This window comes from Garra rufa, chromosome 17, assembly GCF_049309525.1.
Source record: "Garra rufa chromosome 17, GarRuf1.0, whole genome shotgun sequence".
NCBI lineage: Eukaryota > Metazoa > Chordata > Actinopteri > Cypriniformes > Cyprinidae > Garra > Garra rufa.
In genome coordinates, this window is record NC_133377.1 from 10920007 (window position 1) to 10940267 (window position 20261).

Consider the following 20261-nt stretch of genomic DNA (forward strand, 5'->3'; position numbering starts at 1 on the left):
TTAATGCCAGGATTGTTACCATATATTTGTATTGATTTATATCCAGCTGTTCATATTTTTAGCCAGCAAAGTTGCAGATTTAAAGATATGAGAAAGCAAACTGTGTTCATTCAGCCGACAAAATCAGTCACAGCGCGCCTTAGTTTTACATTACACATCTGTCCCACATCGTTCATAAAGACTTGACCCTGGGCTGGAAAATTAAGTATTGTGCATTTAAGCAAACTATTTGTATTTCTGTAGCTCTAATTAAGTCTGTATGCTTAATATAGAGCTATAATTTATGTTTTAGCCTTTTCTTCAGGCCGTTAAAGCATGGTGAGTTTGCATCTTGTTACGCACTTTATTTCACAATGCCATTTTCCTGTTCCTATTTGATTTTAATAACTGATCAACAAAAATATCTATTAAAAATTAAGATAAAAATAATACAAAACGAAATTCGTTAAAGAAGGGATTTTCCACAAATAAAAACGTACGAAGTGGTCAAAAATTGTGTCTGACCCTCTCCAATTCTCCTGGCGTATTGCCGTCCAATTCATACCACGTCCTTTATGACATTTACAAATTACACAAACTTCTTTCGTAATTAACATATTAAACTGAAACAAAACAAAAACAAATCATATTTAAACATAAATGTAAAACAGAAAAGAAATTGTTTCTGAAATGGCTGCAATATAGATCGCACTTTCTCTTTCCGTTTCATGTTTAAACTAACCTTTGCCGCTTTTTGATCATTCTTGAAGTAAACATTTGCCCGTTTGGTGATTAAATAAACTGTTTTAGATTTATGCTTGAACGCGTCCTGTGTGTGTGTGATACCTGCAAGTTGTCCGCGCAACACAGCGCTGCACTTTTGTTCGGTTTCATTAAAGGGTGGGTGAAAAATAGATTCTCAGACGCATCTCAATCCTCTCTTCAATGAGCGTGTGTTTTTCCCGCATATGGCACGCGTGCGCGCCAGAAACGCGGCTGGCTTCATTGCACAGAATTTCCACAGTGAGCTAATAAGTGTGTATTGTTTGACCGTGTGAGCTATCAATCGCAGTTTTTGACTTTACATGTGCCTTCATTTCTGCCGTTTGTAATGCAGTAGATGCACTGACAGACTTTCAATTGCTCTTTGTGTTTGTTCGTCCTAAAAAGCTTGATTGCAGATGCGGTTAAATGCACTTGGATTTTCAAATGCTTTTATACGAAACTGATGTACACACAGTCAGTTATGTTTTCAGAGCAGGACAAAACATCTGATACATCGAAATAGATCTGCATTCGTTTGAATGCAGCCTGTTAAAGCAGCAACTGTCTGATCTCATCAGTAATAATCAAACGAAAAAGAAAAAAACAACAACTATTTCTGTAAACTTGCCGACACTTAAAGAACACTAATTTTAAATAAGTAATTGTTTTAAAAGTAGCCTGCTTATATAATAAAAAATGTTAAAATTTAAAGATTCCCACCCCTTTACAATGAGCCCATTTGTAACATCAACTAAGATTGGTGAAAGCTGTAGAATAGAAGTGTTGTTCAAAGTGTTAATTTCAACATTTACTGATATATTGTTAAATTTCGAAGTTCATTTTGTTAACATTAATGAACTATGAAATAACTTTAATGATCAATTTATAATTAATATTAATATTTTTATTCATTTAAAAAGTATGGTTTAGTATTTATTTTTTTAAATCGTAGAGCACTATTTTAGTTGCCCTTCAATATCCATTTTCAAAATCTATCGGTTAATTAATCGGTATCGGCCAGTGTGGTCCAACCTAGCTATCGGTATCGGTAAAAACCAATATCGGTCGACCTCTATTTTAAACAGAAAAAAAAAGTTTAAACTCGTATCACTTTGAAAAGGAATCGCATTTAAAAAGTGCATTAAAAGAAAAAGGAAAAGCCGTTTTCTGCTTTCTGTTTGTGTGGGTGGGTTCGGGGACTCTCTATGTAATCTGTGGTCACACACTTGTGGTTAACGTGAGCCGCGCTGTCATGTGTGCGTCATGTTTGTCTTCAACGGACTGTCCTGTGTCTGTCTGCCTGTCAGTTTGCTTCCAGAGAAGAAAACGTATTTTTCTTTTTTCTGATTCTCTTTTCTACAGCTCTGTCCTTCGGTAGTGGCTTTGTCCATGGCGTTCTTGCAGAGGACTGGAGACTACTGCCACGCTCAACATCTGCACGTCTAAACACGGGGGAATATCTGACCTACGCTGATCTCTGGATGCTCTGAGACGTTCTTTCCTCTACCGCCTGTGGTCTTGCCACCCAAAACTCCTCGCAAATCTAATGGGGTGATCTTACCTCTCTGGCTACCGTAAGCCATTAGAGAGAGATACAAGAGATCGGGGACTTCTAAAGACTAAAGATCTAAAGACTGAACAAAACCGCAAAGCGCATCCGTCAGGTGAATTTGCTTGTGAGCGATTTGGAGGAAGCACAATGGCCCGGATGAACCGGCCGGCTCCTGTGGAGGTGTGCTACAAGAACATGAGGTTCTTGATCACGCACAACCCAACAAACTCCACTCTGAGCAGCTTCATAGAGGTGAGAATTTGTTTACCGTCTATACCTGAAACTTTGTTTTCTCCAGCCATCTCACTCTTTTAGCAGCACGTTGTCCTATTGTGCTCTTTTACAAAGTTTTTATTTTGTTTTGGGGTGCATTAGAACATGCTCTCATGCTCACATAATTGACATTATTACAATAGCTTTCTCCCCAGCCTGGCACAAATGGCTCGATTAGTTCCAGGTTTGATGAAAGCCTGCCTTCCGAAAAACTAAATGTGTTGTGATTGGTTAGCAGCAGTGTTAATTTGTTAATTTAATGACATTTTTTCACCGATGAAAACGAGAAGATAACGAAACGAAAACTCGTTTTGAATGACAAAAACTATGACAAAAGTCTATTGACATTTTCGTCAACCAATAAAAACGAGATGAAAAGGTTTGGGAGGGACGATCTCGGAAGTGATTCTTTCCGAATGAATCTGTAAGGAGGTTAGATGCGTACATAAGAACTGTATCATATTGGTCTACAGGGCTCTAGACTAACTTTTTGCACTGGTTGCACTGGTGCGCCTAACTTTTTTTCTTAGGTGCACCAGCACAAAAGTTAGGTGCACCCAAATTTTCAACCGCATCACATTTAACACCGCAGTTTTACAAGTTCACTTTTTTATTTTTTTATTTATTATTATTTTTAATCCCTGTCCATATAGGCAATATTGACTTGTAAATGATTAACTAACAATCTGGTCAATATAAAGTTCTTTATTTGAAGCACAATTCTACAAGAAAGGCAACTTACTGAAAAAGTGTTGGTGCTTAAAGTGCTGTACTGAGCTGAAATTTAAACTTAAAAAATTTCAAGATAATTAACTAAAAAGAAAATCTAAATTAAGTGTTTTAAGGGCTTCAAACTGAACACCTCATGGCTTGATGCGATAACTCTTATAAATTGGGCGCATGCAACATCATTGCTGTACGTTGGGTTTACGTTCAAGCCATTTTTCTTCATAAGAATCAGTGTTCCCCCTAGGTTTCCAGCTTTTTTTTGGGGGGGGGGGGCATATTTTTTTTCCCGGTACTTTACCCTACTTGGTGTAATAATGAAAACATTTCAGTGAAAAAATAAGTCCAAAACTCTCTATTTTAACATTTTGAACAATAGGGCTTTACAATCTTTTTTTTTTTTTTTTTTTTTTTTTTTAGAAATTCTTGTTTTAATTTTTCACATAATCAAATGAAAGCATAAACATTTATTTATTTTTAATCAAATGAAAAATAAACCTTTTTAATTTTTGGCAAACATATATATGATTTATAAATAGGAATATATAAACACCTACATTATACTGTACAATAGTAATACAGGACTAATATTGTTCTGTTTCATGTTAAACCATACTTTTATTTTGACAGGTTGACAGGTGAAGTTTCTGTGTGTACAGTATGTTATGATGCTTTCTCAAATGAAACGGTAAAAGTGACACAGTAGGTTTGGAGATTGAGTTTATCTGTTCATGTGAGATGCAAATGCCAAAAATTAGCGGGAGCGTCACGCGTGCTTCAGTAGCCTATACGCGTGTAGTAAAAAAAAAAAATACACGTCTCCACCATTAATACATAGAGGCAAACGGAACATGCAGGATTCATATTAAACGGTCTTTTTGCCTTTCAGTTTTCACAGACACTAGTCCATGTCGCGATTTGAATTAAGTGACAGACCAACTTTTGATTTATCAATCCAAACGTTGACGTATTACGTGGCATCCGCGCCATAGTAAATTCGGTTTTTATGAATGGAGTCCGCGATCCAGTCCGTGTTTTTGCGGAGGAGGCATTGTAAACGCCTGACCATGTAGAGACAGCCTGACTGCATCACATGCATTTTCAAACGTACACACGTACATGAATATCTGGACCACGGCCAATCAGAGGGGGCGCGGGATCTGTCCTTCATCTCTGATTGCTTTAGACCACGATATGGGTCTAATGTGTGTCTGTTGTTGAGCAACAGGGAGACTTTAAGAGTGACGGAGTTTCGTTTTTTTTTTTTTCCCTCGAACGGCTGGTCGCACCGGTGCAACCTTTGATTTTTTTTAGTCGCACCATTGAGAAATTAGGTCGCACGTGCGACCAAATTGGTCGCACTCTAGAGCCCTGGTCTATCCTGTGGGATAGATCGTAAACATAAGCTGGCATACCTATGCTTCACGTTTCATAAAACATAAAAAAATGTCAATATCTGGGAGTAAGAGAAGAGCAGGCATATGGATAAATTTGACGAAGCAAAACTCCAAAAACTCAATTCGGTCCGGTTTTCTGAGCGCATCTCACACTGCACACGAGTAAGTTACTCTTTCGCGTCTCACGAACAGAGAAATACTCAAAAAATGATGTTGAATTATCCGTGTTGTTGAGTATTCACGTAAACACAATCGGTTACATTTTAGGTGAACTTAAACAATTGGGACCACGGGTGGAAGGGACGAGGTGGAGGATTTGCCTAAATTTAACGACATAGCATGGACATTCTGGGTTCTGGGATGCTTCAGCCAGCCTGGAAAACAAGCGCTGTAGTCCAAAGGAGCTGTTTGTTGTAGTTCTTTAAAAGGGATTTTTTTAAAAACGAAATATCTTTGGAGTGGATTTGAGATTTCTATCTTTGTTGATGTTTTTTATGCCCAAACATACACACCACACCGACTAAATTTCAAATAGCGAAAAAGCATAATAGGACCCCTTTAAGACAACTGCGCCGTCACATGACCCACTCATTCTTACCTAGTTGGGAAAGTGTGCATGAACCATAGAGGCTCTAATGATAACAGCACATCCAGAAAGCCTCCGTTTCTATGGAAACTTATCCCAGCGCTCCGTCACATGGCAGGGATGAGGGATGGAGCGTGTTCATGAGAAGCTTACCTTGCTTTTCCCCCATTATGGTGATTGTGTTTGTATTTTAATGGAGGAAAATTATGTCAGAGCTAATGGTGATTGTCTGTCTTTTTTCCCTGAAATCATTTTTTTAAATCGCCTGTCTTTTTGTTCCCATCACACTTTAGGATCTTAAGAAGTATGGTGCCACGACGGTGGTCAGAGTTTGTGAGATAACCTACGACAAAACTCCACTGGAGAAGGATGGGATCACTGTCGTGGTGAGTGCACATCTTCTTGATGTACCAGATCTTACTGCTAAAAAACTTACCAAAAAACTCTTATGTCTCCCTGAAGGGGTTGGTTTTACAATTTGGAATGGCTAACTGTATTCTTAAAGAAGTAGTTTACTTCCAGAAGAAAAAGTTACAGATAATTATTTACTCCTCCAAGATGTTCATGTCTGTCTGAAATTTCAACATTTCAGGATTCCTCTCCATGTGATAGACTTCTATGGTGCCCCCGAGTTTGAACTTCCAAAATGCAGTTTAAATGCAGCTTCAAAGGGCTCTAAACGATCCCAGCCGAGGAAGAATTATCTAGCAAAATGATTGGTTATTTTCTAAAATAAAATACCATTTATATACTTTTTAACCTCAAACACTCGTCTTGTCTAGCTCTGTGTGTATTACGGTTCATGACAGTTCATGTCGAAAAACTCCCATCTCATTTTCTCCTCCAACTTTGAAATCGTCCTTCATCACTGTTTTACCTTTTTTTGTAAAGGCCGTTTAAACTTCTTTGCATGTTCACTTCTAAACACTGGGTTGGTACTTCTGCAGCGATGTAGGACGATTTTGAAGTTCGAGGAGAGAATGAAATGGGAGTGTTTCGACTATCCCTAATTTCTGTCTTGAACCGAAATACATAGAGTACATGCAGAGCTAGACAAGACGAGTGTTTGAGGTTAAAAAGTATATTAATTGTACATTTTTTTAAAGAAAATACCTTTCCTTCTCGGCTAGGATCTTTTAGAGGCATTTGAAGCTGCGTTTAAACTGCATTTTGGAAGTTCAAACTCGGGAGCACCATAGAAGTCCATTATATGGAGAGAAATCCTGAAATGTTTTCCTCAAAAAAAAAAAAAATTTCTTTGCGACTGAAGGAAGATAGACATGAACATCTTTGATTTACCAGGGGGTGAGTACATTATCTGTATTTTTTTTGTTGGAAGTGAACTACTCCTTTAACAACTATATTTGTCTAATTTGTCGGTTCTAAAAAAGCGTTAAAACAAGATTCATTTACTTGAGAGACGTTAAAGGCATAGTTTAGAAATGTAAATTTTGTCATCATATACTCAACCTCAAGTCGTTTACAAGTTTATTTCTTCGGTTCAACATGAATTAAAAAGATAGTTCACCCAAAAATGAAAATTACCCCATGATTTACTCACCCTCAAGCCATATTAAGTGTATGTATATGACTTTCTTCTTTCAGACGAATGCAATCGGAGTTATAATAAAAAAAAGTCCTGGCTCTTCTAAGCTTTATAATGGCAGTGAATGGGTGTTGAGATTTTGAATCCCAATAAAATGCATCCATCCATCATAAAAAAGTGCTCCACGTGGCTCTTGAAGTCCTGCTAAAGTGAATCGATGCATTGTGTAAGAAAAATATCCATATTTAAAACTTTATAAACCATAATCTGTAGCTTCCACTAACTAACGTACACATGTTCACAAGAGAGTGGCGTTTCAGCAGATGAGGCTCCGGTGAGAATATGCTAGTCTCACGACAACCAAGTTTTGTTTACAACAAAGAAAAAACTGTTTTCTCAAAATCCTTATACATTTTCCTTTACAGGCCCTTGTTTTGTACTTCTATTTTGTGACTGGTGTTTTGTTTAGCTCTCTCCGCTGTGCTTCCACATTCGTCACCTTGTTTGCCTACGTCCTACGTCATCCTCTGCAACGTCACTCTCTCATGAATGCACGACAGTTAGAGATTACAATTTATAAAGTTTTAAATATGGATATTTTTCTTACACAAATGCATCGATTCATTCAGAAGGCCCTTATTAACCTCCCGGAGCCATGTGGGGTCCTTTTTATGATGGATGGATACACTTTTTTTTTTGGACTTCAAAATCTCAACACCCATTCACTGCTATTATAAAGCTTGGAAGAGCCAGGACATTTTCTAATACAACTCCGATTGTATTCATCAAAGAAGAAAGTCATATACACCTGGGATAGATTGACGGTGAGTAAATCATGGGGTAACTTTCATTTTTGGGTAAAATAGGGATTTAAGATATTTTGAAAAAAGTTGGTTACAAATAGCTGAAATATATATATATTTTTATACTATGGATGACGATGGGTACCGCCAACTGTTTGGTTACCAACATTCTTTAAAATAGTAGTTCTTAGATCTACTTAGTAGATGATCTATAAATAAATCTAAAATGTTAATTTAATATGAAATCATTTTAAACCACAGAGTGATATGAATGACATAAAACTAGGATTCTATTTAGAAAAAAAAAAAGCGTTATAATTTAGTGGTCATTATACAAAAATATTCTGCCACCATCACCCAATCAGAATCAACTATTCCAACAAGCTGTGTAAATAAATCATGTCATTTTGACATTTAAAGGGCCAGATGGTGAAAACAATGGAGAGGTGAGGGCTTCTGGTGCACTTACAGTTACAGAAAGTGTTCTGCGTTAGAAGTGAAAAGTGAAACAGTGAAACTTGACCCCTTGATACTCTCTCTCTCACACACACACACACACACACACACACACACACTATAGTCATTATAGAGAACGTTCTCTTCCAAGCAGCCACACGTGTTTCTTATTACCAACGTCAACGTTTCACTGTTGCTATGGTAGCTGCAGAGCCTGGTCTCTCCGTGTGGCCTCCGATCGGTCCCCGCCCACCTTCCCCCACCACCCAACCTTGCTTTTATACTTTTCCTCTTGACTTTCTCACAGCAAGCCTGTAAAGAAAAGAAAAACCCAAGGCGAACTGTTGCATAAGTGTTGTCTTCACTACCTTGTGTGGATACGAAGGACAAACTGGCTGCTTGACGCACCTCCGCAGTCCCGCAGCCATTTACCAAACCCGATAATTCACACAAATCTCATGCCGTGAATAAGAATTCTGTTAGAAGACACGTGCATTGGACACCAGTTGCTTGCATTGGTGTGGAACACCTTCGAAAACATATGCTCGTTGTTTATGTCCGGAGCTTCATGCAATGTCAATCATGTGCCGCACGAGTTGCTGAGAAACTTTGTCGAGGCGAAAAACCCCAGTGGGAACAATCAGCAGTGTGTGCCTCGTATATTTGTGCAAACACCTGCAACGAGGGAGTAAACTGTGTGCTTCTGGGACGGGCACACGTGCCGTTCCGCACCCTTCCAGCTCAGAACGTCTGCACTGAGATCTGTGGGTTTGAGCAAGTGACCCTGCTACCTAATTCTGAATTCGCAAAGTAGGCCATGGCTGTTTACCCAATGTGCATTACATCAGCGGCCCTCCATCCACTGCCGAAAGGTTCTTGAGGCGTGTTTGCCCGGGAAATCAATAGGGCGGACTGGAGGGAAGCGGAGGAAGCGTTTGTGGCGCGTCATTCATGCTTCAAAGGCTTTTCTGTAAAGCCAGCCTCCTAGAGACCTCGCCGGTCCGACTTGTTTACTTGAAAGGACTCACACCTGCTAGTGTCGACGTCCCGTCCCTAGGGCTGTAGTGTGACGGCGTGTCGCTCATCGGTCCCGTGTGATAAGCGATATTTTAGGCCTCTAAATGGCGACTTATGTGGCTGTACTGTGAGAAAGCTCTTTATAATTGAGGCCTGCCCTGCCAAGCCTCTCTGGATCACACGAGTGTGTGTGTTTGTGTGGGCATCTGTGCCTGTGAAGACATGCCAGTTTGCGTGCTGGTCTACACGAGCCACGTCCCTCGGCAGCTGAAGCACTTCAAAGTCCCTCAGTGGTATAGGCGGGCGAACGGGAAAGGAGGGGTGGAATTTTCCGGATGTCCTGGGAAGCATGATTGTGCATCACCTCTCACCTTGAGGTCAGGGGAGCACAGGAAAGCCACACACGGTTGCTAAATTTATGCCGTGTTCCACATGCCTACAAGGCCTCACGCTTTGTCTCACTGACACAGAAACATGTACCGCTTTTGCCAGCCACCTCGGAACAGGGACGGGGATTGATAGATATGTACATTTCCACTATGGATGTGCGAAATGGACAAAAAATTATTTTTTCAATAACAATAATTAAAGAGGTCCTATTAAGCTCTTTTACAATGTTTTTTTTGTTTTGTTTTGGAGGTGCACTAGAACATGCTCTCATGCTTGGTGGTTCAAAAAACGTACTATTTTTCACAAATATTGACATTACAATAGCTTTCTCCCCAGGCTGGCACAAATGGCTTGATTAGTTCCGGGTTTGATGTATGTCTGCCTTCCGAAAAAATTAAATGTGTTCATTGGTTAGCAGTCCCACTGCGTTGTGATTGGCGAACAGCTTAGACGGCGTTTCAGTCCTGCCTCATCCCTTCCCAAAGCAGCAAGTTCCGTGTAAAACTGCGCAAGCTAGATTAAAGTGGTTCCTACATTTTAAATATGGATATTTTTGTTACAAAAACACATCGGAGACATTCGTTTTAGTTCTTAAAAAGGGATTTTTTAAAAAACTAAATATCTCCCTTTGGAGTGGACTTTGAGATTTGTAAGTTTGTAGATGTTTTTTATGCCCAAACATACACACCACACACTGGCTAAAATTAAAAAAGTGAAAAAGCATAATAGGACCCCTTTAAAGCAACACTAAGTAACTTTTCCCTCAACGCTCCCTCTACAGGTTGGAAGCGGAATTGTCAACACTAAAGAGTTGTTTTTACCTTAAAATAATGTTTCCGAACTCGTGTCAGTGGTTCATCAACTCATAACAGGGTGAAACGGCACTTTCGTATTCGCTTTGCGACCCTCTATCGGCCATAACAGCACTATGTAAGTTTGGGTCGTCGGGTCGCGGTTTTGTAGTTCAAATGAGACTACAAATGCGACTTGCTTTACGGCAGGCTTCACAAAAGGTTTTCATACTTTTATAAAGTCATACAACATACTCTACCTTGTCACTGGACATCGTTATTTCCAAAGCCGGTCCTGGATAGCCTCCAAACAAATAATGTGCATGTGACGCGACGGTAGGCTAAATTATTTACGACAGCGGTAATGGACAATTCCGCTTCCAACCTGTAGAGGGAGCGTTGAGGGAAAAGTTACTTAGTGTTGCTTTAAACACTATTTTGCTTAGTGTGTTTTTATTCAGGTACCTTGGCTGACTTAGGCCTGTCATGGATTATTAAATATCTATTAATAAATATTGGTGGCAAGTAGAGATCGACCAATATTGGATTTTACCTATACTGTTAGCTAGGTTGGACCACACTGGCTGATACCAATTAATCAGCCGATGGAAACTAAAATAGTGGTCTGCTATTTAAAAAACAAAAGGGTACTCACCCGTACTTTGTAAAAGAATAAATGTAAATGCAATCTGTTTCAGAACAAAAATGTACAGATAATGTACTCACCCCCTTGTCATCCAAGGTGTTCATGTCTTTCTTTCTTCAGTCGTAAGGAAAATATGTTTTTTGAGTAAAACATTTCAGGATTTCTCTCCATATAGTGGACTTCTATGGTACCCCCGGAGTTTGAACTTCCAAAATGTAGCTTCAAAGGGCTCTAAACCAGCGGTTCCCAATTCCAGTCCTCGCGACCCACCGCTCTGCACATTTTGTGTGTTTCACGCATCGCTTCCGACGTTTGTTCTATTCCAACGTTACTGCCCTTCGAAGTGGACATCACAGGATATTCCGCCATTATTCATTAGTTCGAAGCAAGCGTATATGTTCCATTTGAAGGTCATTAAAGCGTGCGAGACATAAATTTAAAATGCAATTATTTACAGATGCACTTATGTCACACTTCTCTAGTAAGTTTTATCTGTGTGTGAAGACGCTACATGCGGTGACGTAGCGCAAATATGTGAATGAATGTTTCGAAGTATAGTAAACAGATTTCCCCCGCTTAGGGAGCAGGGAGCAATGAACAATTTGCAGGGACCATGTCAATCGGAACGCAGTTCCTGCACGGACCTCACTTCTAATGAGCTGGTTATCTGAATCAGGTGTGTTAACTAAGAGAGACATGCAAAATGTGCAGAGCGGTGGGGCGCGAGGACTGGAATTGGGAACCGCTGCTCTAAACGATCTCAGCCAAGGAAAAAAGGGTCTTATCTAGCAAAACGATAGGTTATTTTCTTAAAAAAAAATTACAATTTATATACTTTTTAACCTCAAATGCTCGTCTTGTCTAGCTTGGTAAGACGAGCGTTTGAGATTAAAAAGTATATAAGTTGTAAATGTTTTCAAAAAATAACCAATCGTTTCGCTAGATGAGACCCTTTTTTCCTCGGCTGGGATCATTTAGAGCTCTGAAGCTGCATTTAAACTGCAGTTTGGAAGTTCAAACTCTGGTGCACCATAGAAGTCCATTATATGGAGAGACAAGGGCCCACGAACAGTCTAGATAGAAATGTGTTACCCATTCTCAATTGGAAATTGCCCAAGCAACATTGCTCAAACATTTCTCAAAATTGCTCGAAAAGTTGCATCAGCCTTAGACCTTGAAAACTGGTTCAATGGCCCCAGCTTGTATTTGGACACTTAAGTTGCATTTAAAAAGTCTTTGCATTAAATGCAAATCAGGTGGCATCTAAAAAAACAAATACTGCACTAGCTCTTCTCAGTACGTCTCAATTTTTTGCAATTCACACAGGTGTCCTATAAGAGTAAACAAGGGTGCGGTTCATCACATTTAACCCTAAACATGATCCACTAATGTTGGACAATCACAAGGAGCTGCAGTATTTAGGTTTAAACGTGTTTGTGCTATACTATTTTCAAATAAATGCCACCTGGTTTTGACATTTAGTTGTATAATGCAATAACATTCATAGATTTCAGTGGGTTTTTCATTGGTCCAAAAACCTTTAGACTTTTGATTTCTTAGAGATGTTTATGTTAAAAGGATAGTTCACCCAAAAATGAAATATATGTCATTAATTACTCACCCTCATATCGTTCTAAACCCATAAGACATTCATTCATCAACACAAATGAAGATATTTTTGATGAAATCCTACAGCTTTCTGACCCTGCATAAACAGCAAGTATTCTGGTAGCTTCATAAAATTAAGATTGGACGCTGATGTCACATGGAGTATTTTAACAACGTCCTTACTACCTTTCTGGACCATGAATGTAATAGTTGTGTTGCTGTCTATGATTTCATTAGAAATATCTTGATTTGTCTTCCGAAGTGGCTGGAGGTCATTATAATGTCAAAGTTCACTGGACAACCACTAGATACAACAAGTCCTAACAGTTTATCTATGCAAATAAGCAGCAAATTGACTACTAATGGGATCGCACACAACCGAGCTCACTTGATTTACCCCATGATGCAATATTTTGTCCCTTGCCTGAAACATATCCATGACATTAAAATAACACACTAAAATCAAAATGTCACAATGTTGCCAGTGTGAACAAATAATGGATTGTTTCAAAGTCAAAGCTTGTCTTTCTGCGTGAATGGCGCCATTGACTTCCATAGTATTTTGTGCATATTATGTAAATGGCTACCAGCAACTGATTGGTTACCAACATTCTTTGAAATATCTTAAGTGTTCAACAGAAGAAAGAATTTCATACAGGTTTGGAACAAGGTGTGGGTGAATTCAGGCCTCTTTTTAGGAGCATTGCACTCCTAACTTAAAACATTTAGAAGGCAAAATTTCAGGAGCACCTTTAATCAATCATCAATGAATCTGATCAAAAATTTGCCTTCCCATTATGAGGTGATATTTGACTCCTTACATAATTTTTTAAAGCTTTTTAAAATTTCTAAATGAAACATCAGAAAAAGAATAAGTTGCCAATCAAATGAAATCAGTATAAACAAAATGTATTTGTACTACAGAGGTGGCACAGAAGAACACAAAAGTGGCTTGTAGGTGTATTTTCATGTTTAATGAGGCTCAGAGGTGGCATGAGTGCAATCAAATTCATAAATTCATGTTGAGATTGTTTTAAATACTAAATTTTGAATACAGAAATAATAAATTATTTAGATTTAGTTTAAAAACACGTTAATTTCTAAACGAAACACCGCTGTGTTTGAATGGAGATGCGCAGCAGCTTGGTTGTGACTTGTTTCAGATCATTTTTGATGACGAAATAGAGCAAAATCAGGCAATAGTGTTACAGTTAGACCAAGTAAGTCACTTAATATTATCTTCGTGTTTATTTAACTGTTGTATTAAATCAATATCTCATTTACAAACTCCCTTAAAAATGATTAAAAGCCGTCACTCATCTTAGTTCATCACAATCTCACAAAGTTCCATTTTAATCAACAAAGCTTTGTTTATGAAAGGATTCATGAGATATGTCCGTGATACATTAAAGGTTTCTATGCGTTTTTGCAGCATTAGGTAAAGTAGGGATACACTGAAATGAAAATTCTTGGCCGAAGCCGAACAAAATTACACACTGGGCCGAAGGCCGATTACCGAACACGGTTGTTCGTATCCCCCCTCCCTGGTACTTTGCCAATTATTTTTACCATTGCATAAATGAAATAGCCAATATTTGGTTTTTACAGTTTTGTCTTGCTTTTCAAAAAAAAAAAATCAATCACAAAACAACAATTTAAAAATATTTATTTAACACTGAACATTTTTAACATTCTAGTAGTCATTATAGCCTACCAACAAAGCACAATTTTACTTAAAATTAATAAGTTAGTAAAATAATATTCTTTGGCCATTTTTAAGACCCCATTCTTGAATCAGGCATGTGTTTTTAATGTACAAATAAATGCAGCTTTGCTGAGCAAAGGGGAATGTTATAATAAATGTATTAATAGAGCTGTTGTAATGATTGTCTTTTTATTTTTTATTTTACATAACATCAGTAAAATTACAATGCAAACATTTATGAATATTGACTTTTATCTTGGCAGAAACCCACAAGAAGACCTCAGTACTACTTTTTGCTGACAGCAGCAGATTTATGAAAGATTCTCATTACGCTGTTTCAGCGCAGATTTCCCTTGCGATTTGGACTTTGAACCCTGGCTAAGGATCTTGTGCAGAGCTGTCAGAATAAATAGAGTTTGTGCGCGTATTAGACAATATAACGTTCTGTAGTTTATTTACTAATGGTTTAAGGCCATTTGCTGATTTCAGTCATCATTCAAACAACCAGCACCAACCACCCCTTTCTCTTCTCGTGGAAGACATGCGATGCGATACTAAACAGTCTCTCGCTGTCGGTGCTTGTAATTTTTGCGTCTTTCTCTGACAGTTTTAAATGCTTCCACACTGCCGACATGTTTGCTGCATTAGTGTGCGCCTCTATTTGCTCGCGTCACGTCATTGTTCGGTATAATTTATTCAGCCTTTGTCACTTATTCGGATAATATATCGGTTGCCGAACATTCGGTGCATCCCTATTTTAAAACTCCATTCAGTGCAAACACAAACATAGCCCTGGAATTAATGATGACAGAATTTTCATTTTAGGGTGAACTATCCAATTAATGTGCTGATATAAACGTGTAACTTGTTCTCCTCTCCTCAGGACTGGCCATTTGATGACGGCGCTCCTCCTCCATCTAAAGTCGTAGAGGACTGGCTGAGTCTCCTAAAGAGACGTTTCATGGAAGAACCCGGCTGCTGCGTGGCTGTGCACTGCGTGGCCGGTTTAGGAAGGTCAGTAAATGTGCATTCTCAAGATTTAAACATATCTTTAACTAGCTGGTATCACTCAGCCCTGGGAACTCTGGGGTAAATGGGTTCATTTCTCGTCTGGTGGCCCATAAGTAAGCCCACCTCTGGTGCCCTGTTCGAGACCTTAATCTGGAAAAGAATGTACTCTATAGAACATTATGCACCTCTGGCCTCCCAGGAGACACGTCTTCTCTATTAACCGTGGATGAAGTTGATAGTCCCCTATGGGCTGAAACCCGTACAGCGTACATAGCGAGCGAGAGGTAGCTCTTCAGAGGCTTTAAAGTGGACAGAGTGCTCCGCCAAAGTCAACAGTCCCCAAAGTGCACTCACTCCGCTGCAGTCCCTCTCTGTTTCAAGAGGCATCGGGGTGAGGGCCGAAGACAAAACAGGAAGTTGCTTTTTACGAGCATGTGTTATTACTGTCCTTCTCAAATGCGTGCTCTTTCCGTGACCTTTATGCCAGACTGTCTATCCCACATGACTGGGCTATATGTGAGCTTTACATTATGCTCCTAGTCACCTTGTGGTCGTATTTCCTTTCAGCCCATGACTGACACGCGAATGGGAACTCAATTAGCAGTTTATTTACCTTATTCAGTGGGTGCAATTTCATAGTAACGAAAAGGACAACAAAATCAGTCATTCTCAAAAGCAATATTGCACAACTTGGCAATTATAAATACGGAACAGTACGTCTCATAAGGAGCTCCTACGGATGATGTATTTATGCTCTCTGTTGGCGCACGGACGGCGAAACAAAACACCCCAACGACGGCTGTAAAATAGCGAGTGACGTTGGAAAAGTGAGGAGGAGGTAGTCTGGCCTCGCTGCTCTCATCTTTTGGGCGGTAAAACTCCGTCTCTGACGCACTTCATGCACTTCCAAAGGGAATCGGTCTCAACTCTTGAAGGAGTGCCAGTGCTTTTTTGGCCTGACTCGTTTATTTTCATCTAATTCAGATGGCAACGCTGTTTAAAGCCGGAGTAATGCTGTAAGATTGAACTGTCTTTACTGTGCAGTGTATGTTTTGAAAGGGAAGGTTAAGTATTAAAGGTTAAGTGTTTGAGGGTTGAGAGCTTCTGTTACTTTAGTAGATCAGATTTAAGATTTAAGATCTCATGGATGTTAAAGGGGGATTCGTATGCACACTCTTGAAAATAAATACGCTTTAAAAGGTTCTTCACAGCAATGCCATAGAAGAACCACAAAGGTTCTTTAAAGAACCTTTTTTCGCCACAAAGAACCTTTTGTGAAACGGAAAGGTTCTTCCAATGTTAAAGGTTCTTTATGGAACCATTTAGACATTTCTACGGCATCGTGAAGCACCTTTATTTTTAAGAGTGCTGAGACCAGAATATAGTTGAGATTTGAAGGGTGGGCTCTTAAATGTGACTTGGGTTATTAAATAACCACCTAGCAACAGCACTAAATGTTGTTTCTCACCAGTCACCTTTTCTGGACTTTTTGCTTTGCCCGAATCTTGACCTTCAGAATTGTGAAACATTAATGATTGTATGATGAATTAACTCATCGTAATGCCTCTTTCCACTCATCTGAGAGCAAAAATGTGGCATTGCTCCATTGATTTTGTAACGTACAGCTACAGTTATTTCTAAGATCATGGAACAATTGAGCTTTTCTAATGAGCCAATAAAGCTGTGTGCGTGTTAGGGTTGCCAGGTTTGATAACACAACAAAAAATAGCATGCTGTTAGTGTAGGTGTATTTAGCAGTAGCATTCAAGAAATTGAATGAACAAATATAAACACTATATACATAAATTATACATAGAACAAACAGACAAATAACAAATAAAAACAACAAAACAAAGATACAAATAAAGTAATCAGTCCTTGAAGTTCAGAAATATTTAAAAACTAAAAGAAAAAACTGTGAACTATGAAAAGCAAAATACAAAAGCAATATTTAATAAAACTCAAAAATACAAAAAGTACAAAACCAGCTTATTTGACATCGCTAGTGTACATGTGTAACAGTGTTTCTATGAGAGATCTCTCACACACACATTTAGCAGTCTGTTTAGGTCAATGTCGCACCTCTCTCAGTGTATCTGTTTTTTTTTCTCTACAGAGCTCCAGTACTTGTGGCCGTGGCACTGATTGAAAGTGGGATGAAGTATGAAGATGCCATCCAGTTCATCAGACAGTACGTACATCTCTCTCTTGACTTCTTTCAAGAACCACAGACCTTGAGCTCTTGACGTCAGCTGCTGCATTCATACGAGTGAATCTTAAACGCTAGTTCTCAGTCGCTTACGCTTTCCAAAGTGCCTTTTGATAACAAGGCCAAGCTGAAAGCTTTCAACACACAAAAGATTTCCTAAACGGCCCTTAAAGGATTAGTTCACTTTCAGAACAAAAATGTACAGATAATGTACTCACCCCCTTCTCATCCAAGATGTTCATGTCTTTCTTTCTTAAGTCGCAAAGAAATCATGTTTTTTGAAGAAAACATTTCAGGATGTCTCTCCGTATAATGGGAATGTATGGTGCCCCCAAGTTTGAACTTCCAAAATGCAGTTTAAACGCAGCTTCAACGGGCTCTAAATGATCCTAGCTGAAGAAGAAGGGTCTTATCTAGCGAAACAATCGGTTATTTTCGAAACAAATGAACATTTGATATACTTTTTAACCTCAAATGCTCGTCTTGTCTCGTCTCATTTGAGAGCAAAAATGTGGCATTTTTGTCATAAATTTCGTCAACATTTTTTCACTGATGAAAACGAGACAAAAAAAGTTTTGAATGCCGAAAATCTATTGACATTTTCGTCAATGAGTAAAAACGAAACGAAAATGTAGGGAGGGATGATTTGGGAAGAGATTCTCAAGAGCTAGCATACTTTTGCTGACCGTCTCATAACATTTTAGAGAAATGCTTAATAAATGCATTACACTGTATCTAAGCCCATTAGATTTTAGCCGACGTAATCTACTGTAGATTTAGTCGACTAAAACTAGACTAAAACTAAAAACAATTCAGATGACTAAAATATGACTAAAACTAAATAGTATTTTAGTCAGAAGACTATGACTCATATAAATTGTCAATTTGTTTCGAAAATAACCAATCGTTTCGCTAGATAAGACCCTTCTTCCTCAGCTGCGTTTGAAGTGCATTTTGGAAGTTCAAACTTGGGGGCACCATACATATCCATTATCCCTGGTGAAAAAAACTGCTAAAGCTAGCCTAGGTTGGTTGGCTGGTTTTAGCTGGTCGTAGCTGGTCAGCAGGCTGGTTTTAGAGGGGTTTTGGCCACTTAGCTGGTCAGGCTGGGAAACCACCAGCTAACACTCCACAATAGTGTTTTCACGACTTTCAATCAAAGGAAAAAACTGATAAAGGCAGTCAGAAGCAGTGTTAATTTCGTTGATGAATAATTTTTGTCACAAGTTTTGTCAATGACATTTTTTCACCAAAGCCAGGCTGGGAGACCAGCTAAAACCAGCTACTTCCAGCTTAAACCAGCTAAGACCAGCCAACCAGCCTAGGCTGGTTTTAGCTGTTTTTTCAGAAATCTTAAAATGCTTTCCTCAAAAAACATAATTTTACGACTGAAGAAAGAAAGACATGAACATCTTGGATGAGTACATTATCTGTAAATGTTTGTTCTGGAAGTGAACTAATCCCTCTTTGGTCACACTTACATTTTCAGTGCTATTTTCAATCCAGTGTGGGCTGGAATGAAACGTGAGATCTCAAGCCATTTTTATCTGCTGTGTTTGGAAACGTAAAGAATCCGAATCAACATGCTAATGCAATTTGTGTTTGTGTCCGCAGGAAGCGCAGAGGTGCAATAAACAGCAAGCAGCTGACGTATCTAGAGAAATATCGGCCCAAACAGAGACTGCGCTACAAACACCCGCACATTTTCAAGAACAAGTGCTGCATCATGTGACTGCACCCTCACCCCTGCTGTTCTGAACCGAGCTGAACCTGACGGACTGGGCCACAACTGATGCACTTTGCTGATTTTGCTATTAAAATACGAACCGATTCGGTCTGGACGAAAACCCCACTGGTGCCTCAAATCCTCCTCACTCTGATCGTGGAGTGGATACTGCCATGGCTTTTCTGAGACTCGGAGGTCTAAACGGCTACGGCGAAGGCGACCTCTGACCTTTGACCCCGCACCAGGACCGACACCCTAATCATGCCTCAAATGATCGTGATCGTCTGAAAGAGCCAGGCGGAGTTATAATGTGAATCGTGGACAAAATTCGTGCTCTTTCTCACTGTCTCTACTTAGTTTTCTTTCTACCGCTTTCCTGCTTCGTCCGGCCAGGAGTCCGGTTTTTCAGACGACTGCGGTTTCTTTAACACTTTCGGTTTTCAGCACAAATCTTTTTACCAGTGACCTTTTTCCCATGATGCTTTTACGTTCTGCGAGCAGACGACGGTTACGCTGGACTAATGAAGGGCTCATGCGAAAGAACACTAAACGGTTTCTGAAAGGCCCGCGTCTGTGTAGGCTCATGAATTTAACAACGAAAATGCTTATGCGTGTTTATGTGCTTAACATCAGATCTTGTGTTTGCTGAAATAATTTTAATGTGTAAGGACTGCAGGGCTCCCTGGAGGCGATCTGTCTATGATACTTGTCCATTCAGGTCAACAGACATCAGATGGTGAAAAGAAAATGGCCCTTTATATGAAAGAGTTATGAGACGAGACTGTGGTTTTCAGTTGTTTTTGTCTGTTTTTTAAGAACACACCTCCAGCTGCATAAGACAAATAAAGGCTGTTGCAATCATGAATCAGGACTGTTAGTGTTTTGTCATGTGCTGACCTCATAATGTGTAACAAGTTCACTCTTCAGATCAAAATACTGCCATGCTGCCCTCTGCAGGGCAAAGACTCAAACTGTTCTTGATCAGAGATGCCCAGACTGTGAATGGCCGTGAATAAAAAGTTAATAGACTATATTTTAACTATAGTAGATTTTCATTTGATTTTAATGTATTTTA

General features: G+C 39.1%; 1 protein-coding gene across 3 annotated transcripts in view; it reads left to right on the plus strand.

Moving 5' to 3' along the window:
- ptp4a3a (protein tyrosine phosphatase 4A3a) overlaps nt 1-20051 on the plus strand; it is a 54219-nt gene extending 34168 nt beyond the window's left edge. For all 3 annotated transcript variants that reach the window (XM_073821587.1, XM_073821589.1, XM_073821588.1), the window contains exons 2-6: nt 2107-2548; nt 5572-5664; nt 15124-15254; nt 17368-17442; nt 19075-20051. In XM_073821587.1, the coding sequence (XP_073677688.1) occupies nt 2444-2548; nt 5572-5664; nt 15124-15254; nt 17368-17442; nt 19075-19192 (522 nt within the window). In that variant the 5' untranslated portion in view covers nt 2107-2443 and the 3' untranslated portion in view covers nt 19193-20051. The remainder of the gene's footprint in view (nt 1-2106; nt 2549-5571; nt 5665-15123; nt 15255-17367; nt 17443-19074) is intronic.
- The last annotated feature ends 210 nt before the right edge of the window (nt 20052-20261 follow it).